Genomic DNA, 25,567 nt, shown 5'->3' with positions numbered 1-25,567 from the left:
AGCCGCCACAATGAAGTCTATTGGTGCCAACGCTTCCGTCCCCGTGCCGCGCGTGTACTGGTCCCAATGGAGGATATTCGCAGACAGAGAGACCACCCGCTGAGACTTGGACCATAATCACCGCCCGGAGGCAGATCGCGAAAGTATCTGCGCGTAGCGTCGTCAGCCGCTGCTGAAGGTGAGGGAGCTCTGCCCTCCTGGAACAGTCCTTGAGACTCGCACAGCGGTGTCTCTCCCCAGACTTGCGCATTCCTCGATCCAGGCCCAGGTTTGGTCCGTCCAAGACGCTCCAGGCATTCCATCTATGGTTGCGTGGAACGCCTCAGCCGCAGCAAAATCTAGACATCCAGATCGACCACCTATTCAGGAGTGGAGCAAAGGTTCTTGCAAGATATGATGCGAAGTAGGATGAGCCATGGCCACCTCCCGTTCACGCATGGAGACCCTGAACCCCTTTGAATGTAACTCGTACTCGTCCCGCAGAGCTTAGGTCGTGGCGATCATCGACTGAGAGTTCTCTGGGCGGTACCCCCCATCACAGGGAGTCCACTTCTGCTTGGCTTGGAAGTCAAGCCCGACAAGCCTGGCAAGAGGTGGCTCCTCAGTTCCTCGTGCCTGGCTATGAGCATCTGCGGACCGTCTAGTTCTCTGTCCACTGCAAGCCGCTCGGAGTATCGTCACGACAATCTACTGGAAGGGACAGCGGCGCGGTCTTCTGAGCGGACTTCTGTTGCATCCTCCAGATAACCACCGTCGTTGAGCTGAGAGGCAGCGCTAAGTGGTACCGCATGTTTCTGAACCTTCCGCCGGGTTTCAGACACGGTAAGACCGCCGTCGTTGATAAGGCTCGGCCGTATGCCGGTAATTACGACCATACCATCGGAAGACGAGTGTGACGCGCGAGATGTTCGTTAGTTGTTGGTAGTATCAGAGGCTAAGGGGTTTGGATGCACGTTGTATTGCTGGCGAGTGGTTGTCAGCCAGTGCAGCGTGTGAAGTAGGAAGTAATGCGATGCCTGGGTCACATATGCAGCAGCAGCACTCAGTGAGGAGGAAAAGACAGGCCGGCGTCCACATCCTTTGATTCGAGGATCATTGAAATTTCCGATTCCCAATACAAGTACTTTCAGAAACATCTTGTCATATTCAAGATTCTCGACAGGGAGGCTGCTACACTCTGCATTTAGTGTGTTTGGCGTTTCCCGAAGTGTCCGCCGCCGTTGGTGCGCTGCGTTATGTCGTACTGTGTGATATGTACCTACACAGGTACCTAGGTACCTAGGTATGCTTGGAGGTGGTTGTAGGCGTAGTCACTAGGCTTTAGACTAGAGGCTCTAGGCGCATCTTTAGACTTCGAGCTTTAGGCTTTCGGGTAATTAATGGGTACGGGCTCTAAGGCGCCTAGCAGGGCGGACTCGTCCCCGCGTGGAGTCCTCTGCAGAGCAACCGGCGGATAGTGATACCGGGTGATGAACGATAGCCATCCCTCAGTGTCTTATATGCCGTGCTAAACAGACTCAAACTCTAAAATCGAAACGAGCGTAATGGGCCCTAGTTCGGGGTAGCCAGTGTGTGGGGTGGGTGCATGCGCGGCTGATGCGCGCTTGTGTTGCGTTGGGCGGATTGTGTGCTTGTGTGCATGTTTCTGTCATGTAACAGCCTCACAGAACCAAATCCTGCGGCCCCATTTTGCCATCCTGTTGTCCTCCCCCGTCCTGTTTTCTGACACCGTCATATACCACCGTAGCTCCTGACTGATACCTAGGTAGCCATACCGAAGACTTTGTTTCCAGCCAAATCCGGACGCAAACCCCCTCCCAAACCCAAAATCATCGCAGTATATCCCCTTCCAAGATTGTGAGTACGTCGACAATGACTTGCTTCTGGCTCAGCCCAGCACATTCGAGTTACTCCTTTTCGCCAGTCATTGCTTCGGTCGAGATGTTCAGACCCTCAAGGGACACTACACAGGTCAGTTAGTCTTGGAGTTCTTTGTCACTGCCAACGAGTCATCTGGGGTGCATACATACTGGGATCAGCACTGGCACTAGCACCAGCACCAGTACCAGTACCGTCCTGCTTCGAGTCCGACCCCGACCCCGACTCCTGCTCCGGCTCCGTCTTTTGAGTCCGAGCTTCGCTCTGAGCTTTCTCAACGATCGGCCTGTGTATGGGGCAGAGACCCTCGTCGGTCATCTCAAAGTGAAGGCCCGTGGGACCCGTGAGTTTCGCCCTCATCTCGTCAACGCAGGGCGCGCCATGGCAATCGGGGTATGTGGTCCGAACAAGGGCGTAGACGCCGTCGCCGCCCTGGGCCATGGCTATGGCTGAAGGGTATATTAGGACTTGACTTGCGATTTGTGAGTTTGGCCAAGTTGAGAGACGTGGTGCTTCGAAGGACTGGATGTGATTTTCTTGTTGGTGGTCGGATTGAATGGAATGGACCATAAGGTAGGTATTTAGGTCCTTGACCGCTGATCTCGGGCCGAGCCCTGCACCGCACGGTACGAGCCCATCCCATAGGTGCGCTTCCATCTGAGATTCGCGAGGGTGGGGTTAGATCGCCCTCCACGTGCGGCCGTTCCCACTTCATTTACCGTACTCCACAGTAGCAGTACGGTGGGGCAAAGGCAGCGTAGATTACACTAGAATACATGCGGCGGCAGCGGCGTACGTCTCAGCTACAGTGCTGGAGAGCAAGAATACGGTCCGGCAACCAAGCCGGATTGAACCTGTTCGTCCTGCCGACCTGCGCTTTCTGCGCTTTCTGCGCTGCTCCCGTGGTCGGGTCCTGACTTTTGTAGCAGAAAACTGTCGTAGCAGCTCAAGGTCTCGTTGCTTCGTAACTTCGTGAATTCGTGTGATTTGTGTGATTTGTGTGATCCGTGTGCTGTGTGCTTCGACTGTTCATCTGCCTCGAGTGCTCGTCTGCTTTGACTGCGCCTCCCAGTCACTATGCCAGAAAAATGTTTTGCACGACCACGGTGTGCCGGACTCGTTCTTACCGCTTGGGCCTACCGGCCGTGCACACACCCAAAACATCCGACCGGCACTCAGATGGGGTTTTTTGACGGTGTCCTTCTTGCATGGTTCGTTGTGGTTGCATAGCGGCGCAACAGGCGGGGCTAAGAGTTTGCGCCACGAATCTTTGGCTTCAGAAGCAGTGGCTTTGGCTGGCCGCTTCGTTGTGACCTCTGTCTTCGCGTCGACATGTCCGTCTTCGTGGTTGAGGAGATTCCCTGACTGCTGGATCGGTGTTCGTGACGTATCATTATCAACTGCTGTAAACGCACTATCCACTTTGACTTGTTTGTCCTCTCGGTCGACGTGTGTTGTTGGGCTGGCCTTGGCGTCCACTGCTGTAATCATCGTTACAGCGTCGTCTGGTGCGTTATTTTGAGCGAGTGGTAACGACAGCAATGCCTGATCATCTTCCCATTTCGGCCCATTCTCCACCTTCGCTTCCGGCTCGGACGGAAGTATGGTTCGAGAGAAAAAGTCACGGAGGGTCTGCTGCTCTTTGAGCCTCGTCGAACTCGTGCGTCTCAGTTCTTTTGACGTCTTCTGGCCTGGGCCTTTCGACGTTGTCCGTCCCATATCCTTTAAAATGGTCTGTCCTGGACCTTGTCTTCTTTTGGCTGTGGGACTCTGGTCGACAGTCGTTGCTGGGCGTTTATCACAACTCGATCCCGAACACGAGGCATCATCGCGGAAGAGTGGCGATGGCGTATCTTTTAGAACGAATGGTGAATCATCTTGTGCGGCTGGGCGCTCTCCGTTGAAAGGTCGAGGTATCAGGTCCTTTGGACTGCATGACGTAACTTGCTCGAGAATAGTGTCCATGTCTGGTTTTGCAGGCGATTGGGGGCGATGTGCTGCCGAGGCCTCTCTGTGGAAGACCGCAGGTGGTAGCTCGCTTGCAATGTGCGGCGTGAGCTCTTGATGACCGCTCTCCAACTTTGAGGGTACCAGCTTTCGCGTGAACATGTCTTTGATGCTTCGTCTGTTACGGAATTCACCTAAAAGTCTGCCAGACAGCGGCAGGGCACGTGCCGCTTTCCAGTCCTTTTGACGAACCCCACGCACGAACATACCCGGTGGGTTGACCACGTCCAAGATGTGCTCTTCGACACCATTCACAAGCACTGTATCTTTCAAATCAGCATAGACTGGACAGTGATCAGATCCCATCAGCCCCTCTTGGATGTCGGAGTCACTGAACCAATCCCTCATGTCGTGGCTGCATATGATATAGTCGATCCTCGCCCCATAATTCCCCGGCCGAGCATTGATCCTAGTCTCCCAGCAAGTATACATGCCAAGGCGGCCTTCGTGAAACGACCGACAAATGTCCCACAAAATAGGCTCTCTTCCCATGTCTCTCGGCCCAGAAATTTTGCCTCCCACCAAGAGTTGGTTGAGCCACCTCCGTGGCGAAGTGGAAATCCATTCGGCTGGATCAAATTGAGGTTGGCGCATGGCTTTGCCGATGTGCGCAGTATCAATTTCCTCGCGGCTGATATTGAGGTCGCCTGCCAGAACCACTCTCTTGCCCATTTTGACCAGATTTCGGATCCTGAGCTCCAGGGCTTGCAGGAAGTTGAGACGGTAGTCAGTCCGTGTTTCATCCCGCTCGGCAGGAAAGTAGGTGGCAATCAGGACAAATGCTTGAAACTCGACAAGAACGCATCTTCCCTCCGAGTCGAGGCTCTCCAGTTTGTACCGGTGATCTGAGAGCGCGGCGGCCTCGGGATATCCTCCAATCTGCTGGTCTTCCGGCAATGCTCGGTATGGGGTAGAAGTGCCGGGCACAGTCAGGCAGCCAGTGAAGCCCTCCTCCACTCTTATGGGCGTGCACTTCGCATTTCGAGTGTAGACAACAACACCAGAGTAGCCTGCACCGCATCAGCATAGAATCCACCAAACTGCTTTGCAGCGCACCTTTCTTCTCCTTGGGAAAGCTCCAGTAGCTCTCCCACCCTTCCAGCAGAACCATGTCATCCGGAAGATCTTTGCGCTGGACCTTTGCCTCCTGGAAGACCACAATGTCTGCCTCTAGGATGTCAAACATGTTCTCCATTGTCTTTGCGCTTTTCCATGGCTGGTGTTCCAGCAGGGTCCGCATGCCATTGACATTCCATGTCGTGATACGCGGACCCATTCTCGTAGTTTAGTAAGAGAAGTAGTCGAAGGTCAAGAAGGTAGAATTGGGGAGGGTAAGATGTTAGTGATTGAGGCCTGAGCAGTTGAGAGCGCGAAAGAGGGCGCGTGAGGGAGAGGACGAGTGGGCAAGAGCACGGAACTCAAGCTCAACAGGACGTCGAGCGCGAGACATGCATCAAAGGACAACGACAGGAGCGAGGTCAAGGTCGAGATGAAGCGAGAGTGATTGGGCCGACGCGACAGCCTCGACTGCAGCAATGGCGAGGCTGCGATGGCAGATGAATGGTGGCGTTGCTCCAATGTCACTGGCTGCTGTACATACGAGGTAAACGTGACTGACTCCTCACGCTCGGCTGACTTGTGGCTTGGTCAGTGGCTGCCTAGTGATGTCGTCGTTCCCATTGACGTCATTGAGCAGGCTGCGTTTGGAGTTTGGAAGCGCGTGTCAATGAATTCCCACTTTCTCTTGCACATTCGCGCAGGCGAAAAGACGAAAGTGTGACATACATACACAGTGCACAGTAGTTCACGTCAGTGCTCTTGCCCGTTTGCTGTGGCTTACCTCGTAGTCGGCTTCGATCGGCTTTTCATTGCCAACGCTGGGGTCTGGCATTGTGCAACTCCTCGAACTGCCCCGCCACAGTTGAAAGTGGCTGTGCGTCACAATATTCGAGATTCAATACTCGACCTTCGATACACGCCCGTCGATACACAAGCTTACCTCTGACACGGCCAACTTTCCTCACGCCTGTTAGATCGGCTGCGACAAGCCGTCCTTGTATTATAGCGCTACTGGAGTAGCCTAGTTGTACCACATGTCCCTACGGTTCAGATAACACCCTCCACCGTCCCTGGCCCGGGTACCGGCCACATTCGCCCAAGATGCTGGAAGGTCTTGTCGCCAACCTGCTCAACCGCTTTCTGGGCATGTACGTGAAGAATTTCGACCCCAAGCAGCTCAATGTCGGTATATGGTCGGGCGACGTCAAGCTGCGCAACCTCGAGTTGCGACGAGAGGCACTGGACCAGTTGCGGCTCCCAATCAATGTGGTTGAAGGCCGGTTGGGCGAGCTGACGCTGTCAATTCCCTGGTCCAATCTGAGGGCCAAGCCGGTCAGAGTCAACATCGAGGACGTCTTCCTACTAGCGGCGCCCAAAGAGGAGGATGACTACGATGCGGAAGAGGAGGAGAAGCGGGCCGTGGCCGTCAAGCTGGAGAAGCTCGAAAGCGCTGAACTGCTGAAGGAACAAAACACCGAGGCAATGAGCGCCGAAGAGCAGCAGAAGAGCCAGAGCTTTACCCAAAGCTTCGTGACCGCCATCGTCGACAACCTGCAAGTCAGCATCAAGAACGTGCACGTGCGGTACGAAGACTCGATCGCAACTCCCGGCCATGCCTTCGCAGTCGGCCTGACTCTGAAGGAAATGAGCGCCGTGTCGACCGATGCAGACTGGCAACCGACATTCATCCAATCCACCTCGGGCACCACCCACAAGCTGGCCGTCCTCAACTCGCTCGCGCTGTACTGGAACAGCGATGCCGATCTGTTTGGCACAGGCAAAGGTGGCGATGTGGGTGCCGACGCACAGGAGATTGACAAGGACGAACTGATACGTCGTTTCAAACAAGGCATTGAAGAGACCGCGGGCCATCAGTACCTCCTCAAGCCAGTCAGTGGGCGTGCTGGGATCGAGCTCGACAAGACCGGTCAAACGGGCAAGCCTAAGACCAAGGCACGTCTTCTTTTCCAGGAGCTCGGCTTCATCATTGACGAAGATCAATATCGCGACGCTCTGATGCTGGTTGACCTCATGCACTACTTTGTCCGTCACCACGAGTACAAGAAGAATGCGCCAAAAGAGACCCCCAAGGAGAACCCTCGCGCTTGGGTCAAGTTCGCTGGCCAAGCCGTGCTGGAGAAGATACATGAACGTAACAGAAAGTGGACCTGGGACTACTTCAAGGAGCGCCAGGACACTCGTCGCAAATATATCGAACTGTTTAAAAAGAAGAAGAAAGAGCAAAAGTTCACGGAGCAGGAGACAAAGGAAATGACACAACTGGAGCACGACCTGAGCTACGAGGATCTGCGCTTCTGGCGGTCTCTTGCCCGGAGCCAGTTGCGAAAAGAGAATATTGGGGTCAAGAAGCCTCCTCCCAAGCAGACGTGGTCATCTTGGGTCTGGGGCTCGAAACCCAAAGAAAAGCAAGAAGATGACGACGCCGGCATGACCGAGCAGCAACGCAAGGAGCTCTACCAGGCGATCGATTGGGACGAGAAGAAAGCCATCGCAGACGCTGTCGACCTCCCCCGTGAAACCATCAAACTTCAGGTGGAATCCAGTCTTAGGACCGGCAGCTTTACGTTGAAGCGAGACCCACACGGACAATCAAATGATATTCTCAAGCTAGTATTCGACAATTTCAAGCTGAAAGCCCTCCAACGGCCTGACTCGCTTCTGGCCGATGTGGCACTCGGAGGCTTTCGTGTCTACGACGGCACGACTGAGGGTACACTGTTCCCACAGATCGTCAAGGTCAAAGGTGCTGAAGAACAGCCCAAGGAAGGTGTTAAACAGGAAGATAACCAGACACTCAGCGGCGATGACGATTCAGAAGCTGGCACAACGGAGAAGGCAGAGGAGGATGACAGCTTGTTCCATTTGGTCTTTGAGAACAACCCACTCGATGAAAGTGCAGACACAAAGGTTGATTTGAAACTCAAGAGTCTCGAATTCATCCACAACCCGAAGTTCGTGGTCGAAATTGTCAAGTTTTTTAAGCCGCCCGAACGTCAAATGGAGTCCATTGGTGCCTTGCTCGAGACTGCGGGCGCGAGTATCGAAGAGATCCGCCAACAAACCCGTGCCGGCCTGGAGTTTGCGCTGGAGGAGCACAAGACCATCAACGCGAACCTGGATATCCACGCCCCCATCTTCATTATCCCGGAGAGCATTACGGAAGAAAGCACGTTGTGCATGATCCTTGATGCCGGTCACGTCAGCCTTAACAGCGAGCTTGTCGACAAAGATACGATACGGGACATCCACTCAAAGCAGAAGCAACAATACACGGAAGAGGACTACAAACAGCTCGAAGGCCTGATGTACGACAAGTTCCATTTGAAGCTCGAATCTACCCAGGTGTTGATAGGCCCGGGCATCGAAGCAACAAGGGCGCAGCTAGAGGCCGAAGAGGATTCGCAGAATATGCACATCATTGATCGCATCAACATGGCTTTCCTCTTGGAAAATTCAATCATACCCAAGGCCCCGGATGTCACCAAGGTCCGCATCTCGGGGTCCTTACCTGTTCTTCACGCCTCTATCTCGGACAAGAAGTACAAGAACTTGATGAGACTGATAGAGGTCGCCATCCCAAAGTTTGAGTCCACAGAGCCGCAGCCAAATGGGAATGCTATCGAGTCGAAGCCTCAGCCTGTCGTCGAGGAGCAGCCCGCCTCAAAGCGAAAATCCGTCCAATTGCTCGAGGCTAAGGACCTGCCCATTATTGACCATGATTCCGACACCGAAGACAACCCTCCGGAGACACCCAACCAAACCGAAACTCCCGACACTCCAGCCAACATCCACCAACGCAATTTCGAGATCAAGTTCACCGTGGAGAGGTTGCAGGCTTCGTTGTACAAGGCCGATCCCGACGGCAAGAAGCGGGACCAGCTGTTGGTGGAGCTTGTCGTGGAGCACTTCTACTTCGACTTTTACCTTCGTCCTTACGACATGGTGGCAGAAGTGCTCCTTCGGTCGCTCAGTGTGGACGACCACATCGAAGAGCAACCACTACCAGAGTTCAAACAGATAATATCTTCCAAAGGCTTCAAGGCCGACGACGGGAAAGACTTGCTCAACGTCAAGTTCGTCAAAGTCAACCCAGGTTCGCCCGAGTTCACCTCCACCTACGAAGGCATTGCAACAAATCTCGACGTTTCCGTGTCGACCATCAACGTGGTAGTGACCAGACGTACGCTTCTGACACTCTTAGATTTCGTTCTTACAACATTTGCAAGTCCCGGTGGGCAACAACCTACTGAAGGGAAGCCGAACGAGGACGAACCTGAGGCCATTCAAGAAGCTCCTCAGCAGAGTGCGCCGGCAGACAAGATTAGAATTAAAGCCGAGTTGACCAGCATTGCACTGATCCTCAACAACGACGGCGTACGGCTGGCCACACTGTCGTTAAACTCCGGGGACGTCGGCGTCTTTCTCAACGCAGGCACGATGCAGATCAAAGCAAGATTGGGCAGCCTGTCCTTGGTCGACGACATCAATGAAGGTGCACCAGAAGATTCACCCCTTCGTCGGCTAATCGCCATCGAAGGAGACGATCTGGCCGACTTCAAGTACCAGACCTTTGATTCTTCTCGTCGCGACTATCCCGGGTACGATTCCGGCATCTATCTCCGGTCCGGATCAATCAAAATCAATTTCATGGAGGAGCCTTTCCGCAAAATCATGGAATTCGGAGTCAAGTTTGGGAAGATGCAAGCCATCTTCAACGCAGCCCGGCAAGCTGCTGCGGACCAAGCGCAACAGGTGCAAGAGAGTGCGCAGAAGATGCACTTCGACGTGGTCATCAAGACGCCGATTGTCGTTTTCCCGGGTGTTATGGTTGATGACAGGCCACGGGACCTTCTTACAGCTTACCTGGGCGAGATCTATGCGAGCAACAAGTTTGTCAGAGTGCAGGGTCAGAAGGATGGACCGCTCGTCAACAAGCTGACTGCAGGCATCAGGCATATTCGCCTCACTAGCGAATTCCACTACGACAACGGGAACTCACAAGAGCTGGAGATGATTGATAAGGTCGATCTCGATTTCAAGATTAGATATCTTGAGCATCAGTCCGGGCTCGAGAGACCAGATCTTGAGATTGAGGGATCCATGTCGCCCATCAACCTCAGAGTATCGCAGACCCAAGTCAAGTTCCTGATGGAGTTGTCGAAGACCATTCCGGCCGCTTTCGCGATGGAGGACGAAAGCGAAGAGGACATTGCCGAGGAGCTGCCAGCGTCGACAACAGAGAGTGCGACAGTGTCCGACCCTAACACGACCACATCTCAAACGCCTGCCACGTCCTCTGACCAGGCTCCAGAGCTCGGCACTGGTGGTGAGACTTGGACCAAGTTGAATCTGGTGTTCAAAGCCCCGATGGTCAGCCTGGAGCTACTTCTTGCCGAAGAAGGCGAGCCGATTGAGAATCTCGAAGCAGCCAGTCTTTCCAAATTTGCCATCAACGAAACCGGTGTCAAGCTAAGAATGCTCAGCGACGGTGCGCTGGAAGCAGAGCTCATGGTTCATTCGTTCACGATCCGGGACAGTCGCACAAAGGAGACCAACAAGTTCCGCAAGATCATGTCCTTGATCAACAACGACGTGCAGCAACAGTTCATGGCCAACATCTCCATATCCGGTGGTGACGACCGCCACATGATCGTCATGCTGACCATCGACAGTCCTCGGATCATTGTGGCTTTAGACTACGTCTTTGCTCTCCAGTCTTTCGCGAACACGGCATTGCAGTCCACGGAGCCTCCACCCGTCGCCGAGCAAGAAGAGCTCACTGAAAACGGCGAGGAAAATCCGGAGGAAGAAGTGGACGAGGCAGAAGATGCTGCCACAGAGGTCGACTCAGACGCGAAACCGTCCATGACGGTGTCATTCCGTGTTAACGTCGTAGATGCTCAGATTATTTTGATCGCCAACCCTACCATCTCGAACACCGAGGCCATTGTTCTGGGCACCAAAGAAGTCCTTGTGTCCCAGCAAAATGCGACTACGCTGCAAATCACCAAGATTGGCATGTTCCTGTGTCGGATGGACCGCTTCGAGACCAGCCGTCTCCGTATACTCGACGATTTCAGTGCATCGATGTCCATGGAGAAGCGAAGCCAAGGAAAGGATTCGTGGTTGACCTCGATTCATATTGGCGTGGAACCTCTGGTGCTTCGTCTGTCTCTTCGTGATATTCTGCTCGCGATGCAGATTGTCAGCAAAGCCTCGTCTACCACACCGCAGCCAAAGATGCAGCAAGATACCGAACCGAAGAAACTCAAGGACGTCAAAGCATCCTCCGAAGCTCCTTCTACCAGACGTAAATCTCTCGCCGGGCAGTCAACACTGGCGCAGAGGTCTAGGCGATCAAAATCGATCTCGAAGACCTCGCAGTCGAGTCCCCAGCAGCAACGCCGGCAATGGGTCGTGTTAAGCCGGGAGGAGATGACTGCGGAAGTGGACGGCATCAGAGTCATCCTCATTGGGGACATGCATGAGCTTCCCATGTTAGACTGGAGTGTCAAGAAGTTTGATGTAGAGGTCCGCGATTGGTCCAGCAGTCTCACAGCGGACACCAGGATTGACACTTTCATCAATGTCTACAACTTCTCCAAGTCGGCATGGGAGCCTCTAATCGAGCCCTGGAACTTGGGCTTCCACATGGCCAAGCAGCTTCACCCAGAGGTCCTTTCCATGGAGCTGTATTCACACAAGAACATGGAGTTGACGGTTACAACAGCGACGATAGCCCTCGCATCCAAGTCGTTCAACTTCCTGTCGACTGACGAAGACATCCTCTCCAAGCCTCGCGTGGCAGATGCACCGTATCGAATCCGCAACTATACTGGGTTCGACCTGAGCGTGTGGGCCGATGAAAAAAGTGACAGCGCAGCCGCGGCCAAGCTCACCGACGGCGAAGAGTATGCATGGCGCTTTCAAGATAACACGTCGATGCGTGAAAGTCTCTCGCCCGAAGGCAATGCTGGCCTGGTGGGTGTCAAGCTCGAAGGCAGCGGGTTCGATAGCGTCACCCGCATTCCTGTCATCAGGGAGGGGGAGACTCTCTACAACTTGAAACCCAAGAAGGACGGCGTCCAGCACCGCATGCTTGTCGAGGTGGCACTTGGAACCGACAACGTCAAGTACATCACTTTCCGATCACCACTCCTGGTCGAAAACAAGACCCAGATTCCCATCGAAGTCGGCGTCTTCAGCCCGGAAGACGGCCACCTTCTCAAGATCGAGAAAATCGCACCGGGCGAAGCGCGGCCTGCCCCAGTGGGTGCAGCGTTCGTACATTCCCTGGTCTTGCGACCCGATCAAGGTTTTGGCTACGGGTGGTCGAACGAACGGCTGTTCTGGAAAGACCTCCTCAAGAGGTCAACTCGAGCAATTACTTGTGCGTCAGAATCCAAAGACGAGTCGCCGGCGTTCTTCTTCCAGATGCACGCCTCGTACGACGAGAAAGACCCCATCACCAAGGTGTATCCCTATATGCGGATCCAGATATCAGCACCTGTCGAAATTCAGAACCTGTTGCCGTACGACTTCAAGTACCGCATCTACGACAAGAACACCAAGAAGGATTGGACAAACTTCCTCCGCAAAGGAGGCGTGAGTCCTGTGCACGTGGTTGAGCTGTCGCATCTCCTGTTGCTGAGTGTGGACGTGGAGGACGCACCGTTCAAGCAGAGTGACTTTGCTATCATCAACAGTAACACGCAGGAAGATTTCCGGCGAGAGAAAGTGGTGCAACTGAAGGATGAGAGGGGCGCTCAGTTGAGACTCAAGCTCCACTACACCAACATTAAGAACAGCGGTGGAGCCTTCCGGGTGTCGGTCTTCAGCCCTTACGTCCTCTTGAACAAGACCGGCCTTGACATGAGCGTTCAGAGCAAAGCTTTCTTTGGCTCTTCCTCAAAATCCTCGTCGCCACACGGCCCGCGGTCCAGCTCGGGAGAAGGCAAAGCGTTGCCCATGCTGTACTCGTATGGCACTGATGACCGCAAAAACCGCTCTCTCCTCAGGATTGGAGACTCGGCATGGAGCAAGCCGCAGAGTTTTGATGCAATTGGAAGCTCGTATGAGGTCGTCTTGCCCGCGGCCTCGGGCAACTCTGAACTGCACGCTGGCGTTTCCGTGGCAGAAGGCGAAGGCAAATATAGTCTGACCAAGGTCGTGACGATTGCTCCGCGATTCGTGCTCAAGAACAAGATCGGCGAAGAGGTTGAGCTACGAGAACCTGGTTCGTCAGAGGTGTGGAAGATGAAGAACAATGAGCTCCGGCCTGTCTACTTTATGCGACAATCTCCAGAAAAGCAGCTCTGCCTCTGCTTCCCGGGCGGCAATAACCAGTGGTCGTCACCTTTCAACATGGACAATGTTGGCATGACTCACGTCAAACTTGCTAAACATGGCCAGCGACAGAAACTTATTCGGGTCGAAGTCATCCTTGAGGACGCCACGTTGTTCCTGCATTTCAGCATCGAGACGAAGCACTGGCCATTTTCTATGAGGAACGAAAGTGACACCGAGTTCTTGTTCTTCCAGGCCAACCCCAACCTGGCAGAAGACGAGGAAGAGGACCGAGGAAGTGGCTGGAAGCCTATCAGATACCGACTGCCCGCGCGAAGCATCATGCCTTATGCTTGGGACTATCCGGCGTCCAAGAACAAGGAGCTGGTTCTGACTGCTCGAGGCAAGGAGCGGTATGTCAAATTGGCCGAGATTGGCAACCTGATACCCATCAAGCTACCGCCCGACGAGCGTGGAGGGCCAATGAAGGCGATTGATGTCAATATCGTCGCCGACGGACCGACGCAGACTTTGGTGCTGTCTAACTACCAGCCGTCCAAGTCCCTGTACCGACAAAAGACCGGCCAGGCCGTGGCGTCTCAGACCAGTCTCAATCAAGGCTTTGAGGTCAAGCAGATCGAATCCGAGGTCAACTTCAAAGCCGAGCTTCGGCTGGCCGGGTTCGGCATCTCGCTCGTCAACAGCAAGCTCAAAGAACTCATGTACGTCACTTTCCGCGAACTGGAGCTCAAGTATGGCGACTCCAAGCTCTACCAGACGGTGAACTTCACGGTCAAGTGGATCCAGATCGACAACCAGCTGTACGGCGGTATTTTCCCTATTTTGTTGTACCCGAGCGTGGTGCCTAAGACCGGCAAGGAGCTGGAGGCTCACCCCATCTTCCACGCCATGGTGACTCGGGTCAAGGACGATTCGTACGGCGTCCTGTACATCAAGTACGCGACGTTGCTCCTGCAGCAGATCACGGTCGAACTGGACGAAGACTTCATCTTTGCCATGCTGGATTTTGTAAAGGTGCCGGGAGCGTCGTGGTCCGAAGAAAAAGAGGGCAAGCTGTGCGACGAGAGCGTCGATATCCCCGAGCCCACACGGGAGCAACAAGGCGAGGACGTCTACTTCGAGCTGTTACACCTGCAACCAATCCAGCTCGACCTCTCGTTCGTCCGCACCGAACGAGTCAACGCGGAGGACAATTTTGTCAACAGCCCTCTCATGTTCTTTGTGAATGTTATGACCATGTCCATTGGCAACGTGAACGATGCTCCCATCCGGTTCAACGCGCTGTTGCTCGAGAACGCGAGGATCTCTGTTCCGGCGTTGATGACGAACGTCCAGAACCATTACACGCAAGAAGCGTTGCGGCAAGTCCACATCATCCTGGGATCGGCCGACTTCCTCGGCAATCCTGTCGGCCTGTTCAACAACATCAGTTCGGGTGTGGCCGACATATTTTACGAGCCGTACCAGGGTCTGGTCATGACGGATCGGCCGCAAGAACTCGGAATTGGAATTGCCAAAGGAGCCAGTAGCTTCGTCAAGAAGTCTGTCTTTGGCTTCAGCGACAGTATGGCCAAGTTCAGCGGCTCCATCTCCAAGGGCCTGGCCGCCGCCACGATGGACAAGGAGTTCCAGGACCAGCGTCGCATGGCGAGGAATCGGAACCGACCGAAGCATGCGCTGTACGGCGTGACTGCAGGAGGCAATGCGTTTGCCGCGAGCATGGCCAGCGGTATCGGAGGTCTGGCCCGTCACCCGCTCGAGGGCGCGGAAAAGGAGGGCGCGCTCGGTTTCGTCAAAGGCGTCGGTAAGGGTGTTCTCGGCCTCGCGACCAAACCCGCGATTGGGGCCTTCGACCTCGCATCCAACGTGGCCGAAGGTGTGCGCAATACCACGACGGTCTTCGACGCCGAAGGCTTGGATCGCGTCCGGCTCACTCGCTTCATCGGCATGGATGGCATCGTGCGACCATATTCGCAGCGTGAAGCCCTCGGACAGTTCTGGCTCAAGACTTGCAACGACGGCCAGTTCTTCAACGAAGAGTACATTGCACACCTGGAGTTGGAGGGCCGTGACATGCTGGTAATCATCACATATGATCGGATTCTGATGCTCCGGACGAAGAAGCTGCGCATGGAGTGGGATGTCAAGCTCACGGACATCAAGACGATCAGTAAAGAGCGCACAGGCATGAGCATCGGATTGAAAGGCGGAGTGAATGGTCCTTTCATCCCGGTGGCGGATGAAGGAAGCCGCAATTGGTTGTACAGGCAAATCGCCATTGGTGAGTACTATCCTGGTCATGTCGACCATCATTATCTGCGTTGGATGGACAATGTGCTAACCATGATCCCGGTATAGCTGTGAATGCATTTAACGACAAATATAACGCAAAGGGATGACGAGGACGTGGGTATGAGATGAGAGCGATCTCTGACGAGACGAGACATGAGACAAGAAAGGGAATCCGCGAGACGAGGCATGAGATACTTGGTGGTTGAAGAATGAATCTAGTGCAGTGTCTGCCCTCTTCTTTGGGCGAGCTGCTTTACATTGCAGTGTCTCCTGCAGCACATAGTGTCCACCATGGACTGTGTGAGACTTATAATGGTATAAAATACGGGATGACTGGGCTTGTTGACATGTACAAAATACCTAGCCCAACTAATGCAACGTACTCCGTACGAGCCATCGGGCCTTCGAGACAACGCCGACAGTCTGTTCTTCGAGTCACAGCCAATGAACCAGATCAATTGGCCTGATTCAAGAACCCAAAGTCAAAAAGACTAGGTCGCACCTATATTTGGCTTCGGATCGACGCCGGTTCGCCAAGCCGCGCGGGCGGCAACGGGCCGGCGCGTAAGAGGCCCCTCATCCGGACATGACGTTGGCGTCAGTAGTGTGCCACCCATCCAGCTGAAATGCTCTCATGCCCTCACCTCGAACTGACCCTCATAATCGCTCTTTGTTGTGCTTCATGCTTCATCCGCATTCCCACCGAACTGCAAACACTCGCCCGTCCTTTTCCAACACGCCACCTCTCAGCCGACACCGAAGCATCCAACATCTCCCTGAGTGGCGAAGGCAATGGCGACACACCCCGTCTACTCGGTCTCGCACAAGGGCCTCCCCGCCTTCCACGAGGCCATCTACGTCGAGACCCACGAAGAAGGGGGCTTCATATACCACGTCGTGGGCGACAAGCTGTCGGGCTACCGGTACGAGACCAAGGCGACCAATCGGCCGGAGAAGTCCAAAACCTTCTCAAAGAAGCTTTACAAGGGCAGGGTGCTCACGGAGGATCTAGCCACTTTGGAGGCGGTTTGTCGGCGGGTCCCGCCGCCGCGGCACCAGGTCATTGGGGGGGTCATTTTCGAGAGGGATTGTCGGCACTGGGTTTTTGCCGCGTTTGAGGCACTGCGCGAAAAACGGGTGCTTCAGGTGACGAGCTGACGAGCTAGGATGGGTGCGATGCGCAAAATTCAAAAGCCAAGGGCCTCGCAAAAAGTTGCGGATCGCGGATGAATTGTGCGAACGTGGCCAAAGCGAGTAAAGGAAGGGAACAAAAGCTGAATGAATATTCTACTCGGTCACACAAAAGGAAAATGGCGACTCTGGTCTGTCTGGGAGGAATTGGAAATGCGGGCATGGATCGCGACATGGCCGTGTATACTTGCTCCCCGTACAGTCGTGAGTCGTTCACAGGTTAGTTATGCCTCGGAGTACTCGCTGTGGGCGTACTTGGAAAAAGCTCGTTGGCTGAAGCGCTTCCGCTCGTGCCTGTTGCTAATGTCAACCTTCGAAAACCACTCGTCCTAAGCGACTCCTTGACGATTGTGAGAGAGTGTTGACCACATGCCATGCCACAGACAGTTTTCCTCCAAGTTGCATCACGTGAGGGGTCTTGCCCGGACAAGGTTCAGCACATGGAAGAGATTGGGGGAGATCACCATAGTTCATTCTGCAGCATGTGTAGCCAGGCATACTCATTCCGATAAGGGTCTAGAAACCTATCGACGTAATGGTGCCAATCGTCCTCGAACAGACCGCACGCCACAATGGCCTGCGCGTACTCCCAGTAGCTGGGATACCAACCGGCAATCTCCCAATCCAGGATCGTGATGGCCACTTCCCCCTGGGAACCCATTCTCACCATGATATTCTTCCGCTGAAGATCACCGTGCGTCAAGACCGGCGGATGGGTGCAGAACACGTCATGCAGCGCGTTCTCGTAAAACATGGCTTTCCCCCTCATGGCTTCCGACGCCTTGCATTTTCGGATGATTGCGTCGTTCAGGTCTGCTTCCGTCTTGAATGGACCCTCGTATTCATACCTCAGCGATCCATCTCGGTTCGCCGTGCATGTCAAGAACAGCGAATCGCGCAGCGGCTTCCCGTTCAGACTGCTATACCCATACCCGTCCCCATTCATCAGCATGATCGAGCGCATCCGCCGCAGGCATTCCTTGAGCTGGGTCGCCACGAGATTCTTTTCCGCATTCGTAAGCGTTGGCCATCGCTCTTCCATCGTCTGGCCGTGGATGCGCTCCATGATGATCACGTTCTTGCCATCCTCATGGTAGAGAGCATAAACAGTGGGGACGGGCACTTGGGCGCGTTGTTTGACAAAGATCATGGTCTGCCCTTCTTCCAGGTCGATCCCCTTGCCGTACTTGGCAACGAAATGGGGGCCAAGGGCGACCACCTTGGCGGCCGTGCGTTCAGTCAATATCTCCTGGGAGGATTCGATCTCGGCTGTGCTCGGCAGCTTCGCAGGTAAGATGGCCGCGGGTGCAAAGTATGGCATTGATATCGGAAATTCCAGGTCGCGCATCTTTCCTGGCGTAATGTCGTCGAAAAAGAAGGTCCAATATGTCTGAGAAGAAGTGGCTCTGGTGTTTTTGACGCTTTGCGAAAGACTTTGAGTGTGTCAGTTTTGTGCCCCGGATTCACGGAGAGAAACGAAGCAAGAGGAGATGGGAAAAATGGCAGCGGAACATGGCAAAGGGGGGAAAGAGGTAACGACAGTGGTTATGTAGCTGACCCCTGGGCCAGTGCTCCAAGAGGTCAGAATGCCAGAACAGGAATGACAGGTGTGGAATTAGATGCTTGATCTCGAAAGAGGCTGCAAAGGGTGTCATTGTACTTACCCCTGTCGGTGACGTGAGAGCCACGGTCTCAGTGGGCAGCTGGAGCAAGTCACGTGGCGTAAATGTCCGATGCGCGTGCCGAGTCGGATTTGGTTTCCGCGGCGAGTTACTTTCGTATGCGGCTCTTTCGCACATCCTGACTTTCTTTGTCGTCTATAAGCGACATTGTGACATGCGTCTCGCGACTCTCCCGGCAGGTGAGCGCAGTGCTGCACGATGACATAGGGTCGGGCCCAGAGATCGAGACTGATACCGTAGTAACCGAAGTCAGAGAGGAACATGCTGGAGGCAGTTGTCGATCAACGGAGCCGAAATGTCTGGCTCACGGAGGACGAGCCCCCAGTGCTGTGGAAGCCAAGTCCTACGCCATTCACGGGCTGGATGACCGAAATGGGTAAGCTAGCGACGATCCATTTGACAGGCGGGAGAGGCTTCGAAGAACTCACCGAATCCTGTCAAAAAATTCATTTTGGAGTGTCAACGCGGGCGACAACCTCGTTTCCGAACGGCACCAGGCTGTATCGGTGAATGAAAGGCCACTTGGTCAGTGATGCAGAGACATTCAGGCTTCGAGATGGGAGTGCAGACCAGTTGCTGTTTTCTCCGCCTATAATTGCCGGAGCAGATTGTTTCACTATCGGCAGCCAGGACAGCGTGGCAGTGAGGTCTTCCGTAGTATCTGATCAGATTAGGATTGAATCAGATCATTAGTAGCATCAGTGCGAAGCGACAGGGTTGTATGAAGTGTCGAGCAAGACGCGAAAAGGAGAAAGCATGGGAAGAGGACGGTGAGGATGAGGAGGATGCGGACAAGCATGAGGAGGATCATGGAGGTCATATTGGGCCGTTGCGCATTGAGAGGCGAGTGCAGCTCGCCACGGCGCCACGACAGCACAGCAACATGAACACCACACTGTCCTGGACTGCGCTCGGCCCCAGAGGCGCAATGACTGCTCGACTTGCCCACCTCCATCTCAGCTAGCTACGAGATGTTGCAGCGTTTGTTTCAGATCCTTCAACCCATCTTCCTCGGCGAGCCGCATAAGCTTCCGGTATGTTTCTTCCTCTCCATCGTCGCTCATGTTTCCTTTGCCTTGGTACAGGTTGTGCAGCTTCTGTCTTCCACTCATCAACTCTGCTCGATGGGCGGCCTGCCGATGAACGTCAGCATCATGGGACGCGGACATCACTTGTGCTCCCATACCTTGGTCAGGTCATCGCTGGTTTTCTCAAAAACCTCGCAAATGGAACAATCGCACGACATTGACGTCACAGCCAGCGCGGAGTGGCTTTCAGTGGTATTCGATGCCTCGCTGCGTGTGGTTGTCCGGGAGAGCGAATGGCGAAAGCGGGTGGGATCGAGGCAGATAGACAACGCATTCACATTCCATGCGGGTTGAAATAAGCCAGACCTCGTCCGATCGACGTATCGAACCCCTCCTTGCAATCTGGCTGACCAACCCACAAACAGGCAGCGCTGTCACAATGGTTACACAGAGCTGAAGCCAAGACCGTACGAACACGAGCCAGCATGAAGGTGGCGATCCAACCCCGGGCATGTTCGCCCACACCCCTTCTCGGTACCATGACACTGTCGCAGTAAGGGCACAGACGGTGTACCATGAAGGTATTTCTTGAGAATCGGATATTGGCCGGATTACACCTCGACACCGCGCAAATCAGCCACCGAAGGAGGCGTGCTTAGATTGTTGCTCGTTTTCGTTAGGGCACGGCTTCTGCGCCACGTCTACGATGATCTAGGTATAGGACACGCATACTTGGATGCCCCGGCCATTGGCTCCCACTAACGACATTTCGGGTGTAGACATCCCCGGGATGAAGCACTTCAGACAGGTGCTCTTGGATTGTTTCGAACTGGACATCCGATGACCGGCGACGAAGTTGGGTATTGAGGCCGACATTGCGAACTCTTCGATAACTGCATCATTGCCAATCTTTCCCATGCATTGTTTGATCTTTTATTCATGAAGTCGGTGACCTCAGAACCTTCGGCACAGCCACCAGAGGGGACTGTCGGAGATACTCGTCGTCGTAGACTCCCAGCAACAAGCCCGCGAAATCACCGAGCGTACTCCTTAGGGTTGTGGTCAAGTGTTCCTTCGCTTCCGTCAAAGGGCAAGAGTTGTCGAATCCGCACGGGGTCCGGCTGTCAATGCAGCCATGCATGTTTCGCAGGTAACTCCGGCAGCTTTGGTTATTTAGCCGACTCAAAGGCCAGTAACCTCGTGACTGAAGCCATTCTTTGAAGAGTGACAAGCGTAGCTCCTTCGTACAGAAGTAGTCCTGAAACTCGCTGGACCCGCAATTGCCACATTTCTTCGTTGCCGAGGGCTTGTTGCGATAGCACTGGCTGCAAATTTTGTCGCGTTTGCCAGTGTGCCTTTCATTATTCTCACCCACCGCGTCAAGGGCATCCTCAATCCGCAGTTGGACTGCGTACTTGACACTTTCGCAAAGGTGTCTCATATCGTCTAGAAAGATCTTTGTTATTGTTAAGGGAAGGAAGAATCACTTTTCGGGGCGGTACCTTTCAATCGGGCTGGCATAGGATGCACTTCCCAATCCCTCCATTCTTGAGGTGTCATGGCTTCTGCCAATTGGACACTGACGCGACCAAACAGATCTACCAAATGAAAGACGTACGCTGCCCATAGGGACGTTTGGAGTTGATAGGTAGAAAGGCTCGACAAGGTCAGAGCCTCCATCCAAGCCCGCACGTGAAAAGACAGAGCCCAACGACAGCCGTAGAAATCGCACAAGTCGGCCAAGGCGCGGTAGTCCTCCATAGAGGCAGGCGGACAAACTGGAAGGTAGTGGAGAACGCGACAGATCAAGGCGAACATGTCCGGATGATCGTCACGCAGGCTCTTGACGGGCGGTTTGTCGATATTTGGCTGCTCGACGCCTTCGTGGAAAGCGTTTGACCGGAGCATGGTCTTGAAGAACGGACAGGACAACTCGAGGACTTTCGACGAGACCAAAAGGCGACGGGGCCCAACCACGAGTATAAGGTCGCCCCTCGGATCGATCTCTTCTGTTGTTCCTTCCAAAAGTTCATCCGCAAGCAAGCTGCCTGACACGCCCTCCAAGGCGGCATCATGTCCTCCGGCATTGTCCATGATGACGCCTGAAGCGAGTACGAGAGTTGGCGATCTGAGTTACGAGACCAGAGAGGACGCTGCCGGTGCGGGGCCAAATGAACGGCATCCTCTTAAGATCTGGGGCCATGCGGCCTAGTGATGGGCTCGTCGTTAGACCTTCCCTGTCCGGGAGAAGAGGGTCTCGGGAGATATGCACCAGCCAATCAGCCACTTCTCCTCCCTCGGAGCTCACCAATCACTCATTCTCATCACCACTCTACTCATCTGGCATTCATCCTCAGCAACTACTTGTCCTTGGTCCTGATGAAAGCTTCACTGAAAAGCGGCGACTTGTAAGCGGCTGCGGATGTATCAAAGATTGAATGATTCTCCCGAGTTCTCACATCTAAGGACCAGGTCTTCCCACATGTCATAGCACCCCCTACTTTATTAGTCTCTGCCGCTTCAGATGTCGTTTCCATCACCCATGACGACGAAAATTCCTGTGACTTCTACATGCGGAGTGATCCTGCAAAGCACAAGTTCAAACAACTCGGAGCCTTCTTCCACAGCACCTTGCGGCGTCTCACATAACCGTGGGAAACTCACAATGGGCAGACATCACAGTCTCGGCAACCTAGTACAAGCCCAACACCGAAAGCTTACAGTCGCTCTCCTCGGCTAGCAACAAAACGTTGGTCGACTCCTACCAGAATCCATCAAGGGCTTATAGGGCCCCCTTTCGACGATGATCGGAGATGGCTATTTCAATGAATTCGTTCAGAATGATCGGCCTCCTCCTCCCTTGGCATGACCGTCCTCGCAAGCATTGCCAAAGGATTCACCAAGATTACCTTGCTGCATATCACTATAAGAAGAAAGAGAATGAAGGCTTGATGGTTGGGGGACCCGAGCCATCCGGAGGTGCTTGAACAATTATGGTGAACGCACCACCTGTCGCGCAAAGCAGCCCTGTGGACCAAGCAAGAGCCCCAAGGTTCCACATGCCCATGAACCCGCTCTCCTGGAAAGAGGCATACGTGTTCTGCGCAGCTCCCAACATGCCCGGCAGCTGCATCTTCACTTGTCTGGCAACTTTAGCCTCCCGAGCTTCTTCTTTACTTCCTCCTCCAGTGTGGCTTCCTCCTCCAGTGTGGCTTCCTCCTCCAGTGTGGCTTCCTCCTCCAGTGTGGCTTCCTCCTCCAGTGTGGCTTCCTCCTCCAGTGTGGAACGTGGTTCCCGGATCCTGTGGCGGAGCACCCGTCGCATGGTCCGCACAAGAGGTCGTGGTGTGCCCAGGAATCGCAGTGTCTCCGTCGTCGTCAATGGTGCTTGAGATCCCGTGGTGAACTCCTCCTCCCGAGGCCTGAGCAAACTGATTGGCCTCATGCAGCCGTCGAGAAGGGAAGATCTCTCCGCCACGTCCCCTTGTGCTGTCATTCTTGATGGCTTCGGAATTAGCGTCCCAATCTTGGTTTCTCATGTGCTCCCCCACCGTGCTTGTCAGACCACCCGGGCCACGTTGATACGCAAAGCTATAAGAGGTCTTTTAGCCGGGTGACCTTGGGGATGTTGTACTCAAAATGCTTGGGAAGCATAAGGATCTTACCTGCACAATGCGTCAAATTGACCCTGGTTCAGCAAATGGGAATTCTCAAGTCTGTTCACTGCCACTTCGAACTGGCCAAGGTTTGCACGGAAAACTCGTGGGCCTCGGCTTTGCTGAGCGGACGCCCAGTCTTTCTCATATTGTCCTCGATTCTTTCGCACGTCTTGGGCTGCGCTTCGCAATTGATGCCATAACCAACGCGAAGCCCACACTTACCGTTCTTGCAGTCTTCTACGAAGACAGGGGAGAATCCTTCACGAATTTTCAACCGTTCTTTTCCTTCATTGGACATTTTCCTCGGGAACGAGGAGCTTGACTCAGGGGCATCCATCCTGGCTGTCATTGTGGGTGAAAATCACGTCGATGACTCTCCTCGCTTCATGGAGTACTCCCGGGGATATCTAGATGTCGTGACCTCTAGAAGATACGATATCTCTATATTCTCGTTTAGTGGGATGCATCGCCGAGCGAAGCGAAGAAATGCGAGGATGGGTGATTCGAATGTAATACCTTACCTTCGAGTCAGATTCGCTGGGTAATGGCTGGAACCATCACCATACCAGGTCGTGAGTGGCAATTCTTCTCTCGTCGACGAGAGGGAGAAAAGGCAGCATACTTATCACCAAAGAATACGGCCTTACCCCCCAAGATCACATTGTCGGTTCCGCAGCATCACACATCAGGCTGCGCGAGGACGAAATGCTTACCGTGACGTGATAGGCCACATATTATCCCAAGCCTCCTCTGCTAAAGATCCAGAATGCAAGTCTCCTATTCGGGCTCAATCCAAGACGGCGCCTGAAAGGAATGTCCAAGGCAGTCGTGGCTGAGCTTGGGTGGGCAGGCATCAAGCTCGGCGTCAGGCTTCGCGCTGCACAGGAGCTCTTTGCACAACGTCGCCAATCAACACCCCAGCCTCGTTCTCCCTTTACCCTGGCGGTGCGTCTACGATGCATCCAAGCGCCGACTTGGTGCATGGGCTGTCTCTAGAAATTCTGACCTCTCGATTCCAAGGAAGCGTGTCGCCAGTTCTGCTGCAGGCTCTAGTAGCCTGTGGACATATCTCGTTCGGATAGATGCAAAGATGAGATGTTCCCTTGAAGGCCGTACTGCTCCTCCATCTCTCTTTGCACGTTCCATTCGATTTTGAAAATCCTTGTGCGGTCACTCTTCGGTCGAGATTGTAGTTCTCACAATTCACGGCTTGATCAAGTCGGTGGTCTCCTGGTTCGGTTTGAGAAGGCCGACTCGGGCTTGTGGTCGCCCGTGCCATGTGGAGTTTGGCCCGTGAGAGGATTTGGGTTCTGTACTATGATTCCCAGTTTGCGGTGCGCGCGGACACAAGCGACTTTATATCCGCATTTGACGAAGGCGAAATAGAATAGGCGGGATCCGTGGTTCGAGCCACACTTTCCAGAGGAATTCGTAGCTTCGCTGCCTCAAAGGCTGCCGTCAACCTGTTTCTTGTCAGCGAGTGCATCTCGAGATGAATCACCATGTCGAGGTCCGATGCTGTGAATGTCCCCAGGATTCAGGGCCATCAATATCAGCATCATCTCGTTCCAAAGTCCATGCGTTCGCTTGGTGGCGTTTTCTGGTGAAGTCCATGGTCCACCGATGGTGACATCTTCGAGCTCGAAAATTAACCGCGACTCTTATTCAATCAGAGAGGATGGAGGTTGAGGGAGGATCGAAGGGAAGAAAGCGAACCTGTCTTTTGTAGAGAGCTGGCAGGCGGACACCGCATACCTTTCTTTGCTCGTGGCTTTCGCCAGGGGATGAAGCCACGAATGAGATGTCAGATGCAACGAACACGGGAACAAGGGTATCTAGGCAGTTTTCAGTGAAGGGGTCAAGTCTGCCTATACCCAAAAAGTGGCGACATGCTGATTTCGCCAGAGAAATGCTTTTCCAAGAGGTTAAGTGAAGCTCGTCAAGAGCCAGCCCTCCCATGTGCACACAGAGTGATCCGTCCCTTACTCGAAGGCGGACCTGTGCCGCCAAAGGGAATCAGGGTGCGCCTTCGGCCCAGAGACTTCAGCAATGGGCCTTCGCTGAAAGTTACCACGTCGCGAATGCGCCTTCTCATGGTGGGGAAATGGATCCCGTCAACAGAATGACTGGGGGTTCGTTCTGTATGTCTTCAACGCATTGCGGTTGATGGTCTGGTCACGATTAACGGTCTGGTTGTGATTGAAGAACAACATTGCTATGGGAGCTAGAACTAAGCTAAGCTAAGCTATGGACGATCGGGCTGAATCTCCTCTATGGGATGCTGACTTGAATTGAATATCATCTCTATTCACCTGAACTGAAAGTGACTGGGGGTATTGGTACACCTTTTTTTCCTGATTTTCCTGATTTTCCTGATTTTCCTGATTTTCCTGATTTTCCTGATTTTCCTGATTTTCCTGATTTTCCTGATTTTCCTGATTTTC

At 53.9% G+C, this 25,567-nt stretch overlaps 9 protein-coding genes across 9 annotated transcripts; 3 read left to right on the top strand and 6 right to left on the bottom strand.

The window, feature by feature from the left end:
* Positions 1–181: 181 nt before the first annotated feature.
* On the top strand, positions 182–635 carry A1O7_09638 (uncharacterized protein; the record flags this gene model as incomplete). The annotated part of the gene is made up of 1 exon (XM_007763625.1): positions 182–635. A coding segment is annotated over one exon (226 nt), but the record flags the coding sequence as incomplete, so codon positions are not given.
* Positions 636–1,907: 1,272 nt separating this feature from the next.
* On the bottom strand, positions 1,908–2,319 carry A1O7_09637 (uncharacterized protein; the record flags this gene model as incomplete). Its single annotated transcript, XM_007763624.1, has 2 exons — positions 1,908–1,963; positions 2,031–2,319. The coding sequence occupies 2 exons, from the start codon at positions 2,317–2,319 to the stop codon at positions 1,908–1,910; spliced, it is 345 nt and encodes a 114-aa protein (XP_007761814.1).
* Positions 2,320–2,907: 588 nt separating this feature from the next.
* On the bottom strand, positions 2,908–5,161 carry A1O7_09636 (uncharacterized protein; the record flags this gene model as incomplete). The annotated part of the gene is made up of 2 exons (XM_007763623.1): positions 2,908–4,895; positions 4,942–5,161. 2 exons carry the CDS (start codon positions 5,159–5,161, stop codon positions 2,908–2,910), a joined length of 2,208 nt encoding a protein of 735 aa, XP_007761813.1.
* An 884-nt stretch (positions 5,162–6,045) lies between these two features.
* On the top strand, positions 6,046–15,630 carry A1O7_09635 (uncharacterized protein; the record flags this gene model as incomplete). The annotated part of the gene is made up of 1 exon (XM_007763622.1): positions 6,046–15,630. The coding sequence occupies one exon, from the start codon at positions 6,046–6,048 to the stop codon at positions 15,628–15,630; it is 9,585 nt and encodes a 3,194-aa protein (XP_007761812.1).
* A 726-nt stretch (positions 15,631–16,356) lies between these two features.
* A1O7_09634 (uncharacterized protein) lies at positions 16,357–16,722 on the top strand (the record flags this gene model as incomplete). Its single annotated transcript, XM_007763621.1, has 1 exon — positions 16,357–16,722. The coding sequence occupies one exon, from the start codon at positions 16,357–16,359 to the stop codon at positions 16,720–16,722; it is 366 nt and encodes a 121-aa protein (XP_007761811.1).
* A 493-nt stretch (positions 16,723–17,215) lies between these two features.
* On the bottom strand, positions 17,216–18,103 carry A1O7_09633 (uncharacterized protein; the record flags this gene model as incomplete). Its single annotated transcript, XM_007763620.1, has 1 exon — positions 17,216–18,103. The coding sequence occupies one exon, from the start codon at positions 18,101–18,103 to the stop codon at positions 17,216–17,218; it is 888 nt and encodes a 295-aa protein (XP_007761810.1).
* A 1,290-nt stretch (positions 18,104–19,393) lies between these two features.
* Positions 19,394–19,683, bottom strand: A1O7_09632 (uncharacterized protein; the record flags this gene model as incomplete). The annotated part of the gene is made up of 2 exons (XM_007763619.1): positions 19,394–19,570; positions 19,624–19,683. 2 exons carry the CDS (start codon positions 19,681–19,683, stop codon positions 19,394–19,396), a joined length of 237 nt encoding a protein of 78 aa, XP_007761809.1.
* Positions 19,684–20,402: 719 nt separating this feature from the next.
* Positions 20,403–21,559, bottom strand: A1O7_09631 (uncharacterized protein; the record flags this gene model as incomplete). Its single annotated transcript, XM_007763618.1, has 2 exons — positions 20,403–20,911; positions 20,968–21,559. 2 exons carry the CDS (start codon positions 21,557–21,559, stop codon positions 20,403–20,405), a joined length of 1,101 nt encoding a protein of 366 aa, XP_007761808.1.
* A 1,041-nt stretch (positions 21,560–22,600) lies between these two features.
* Positions 22,601–22,960, bottom strand: A1O7_09630 (uncharacterized protein; the record flags this gene model as incomplete). The annotated part of the gene is made up of 1 exon (XM_007763617.1): positions 22,601–22,960. One exon carries the CDS (start codon positions 22,958–22,960, stop codon positions 22,601–22,603), a length of 360 nt encoding a protein of 119 aa, XP_007761807.1.
* Between the last annotated feature and the right edge of the window lie 2,607 nt (positions 22,961–25,567).

Source organism: Cladophialophora yegresii, assembly GCF_000585515.1.
Source record: "Cladophialophora yegresii CBS 114405 chromosome Unknown aczIN-supercont1.7, whole genome shotgun sequence".
In the NCBI taxonomy this organism is placed as follows: domain Eukaryota; kingdom Fungi; phylum Ascomycota; class Eurotiomycetes; order Chaetothyriales; family Herpotrichiellaceae; genus Cladophialophora; species Cladophialophora yegresii.
Note: the sequence above shows the minus strand (reverse complement) of the source record. Positions and strands in the feature narration are given on the sequence as shown.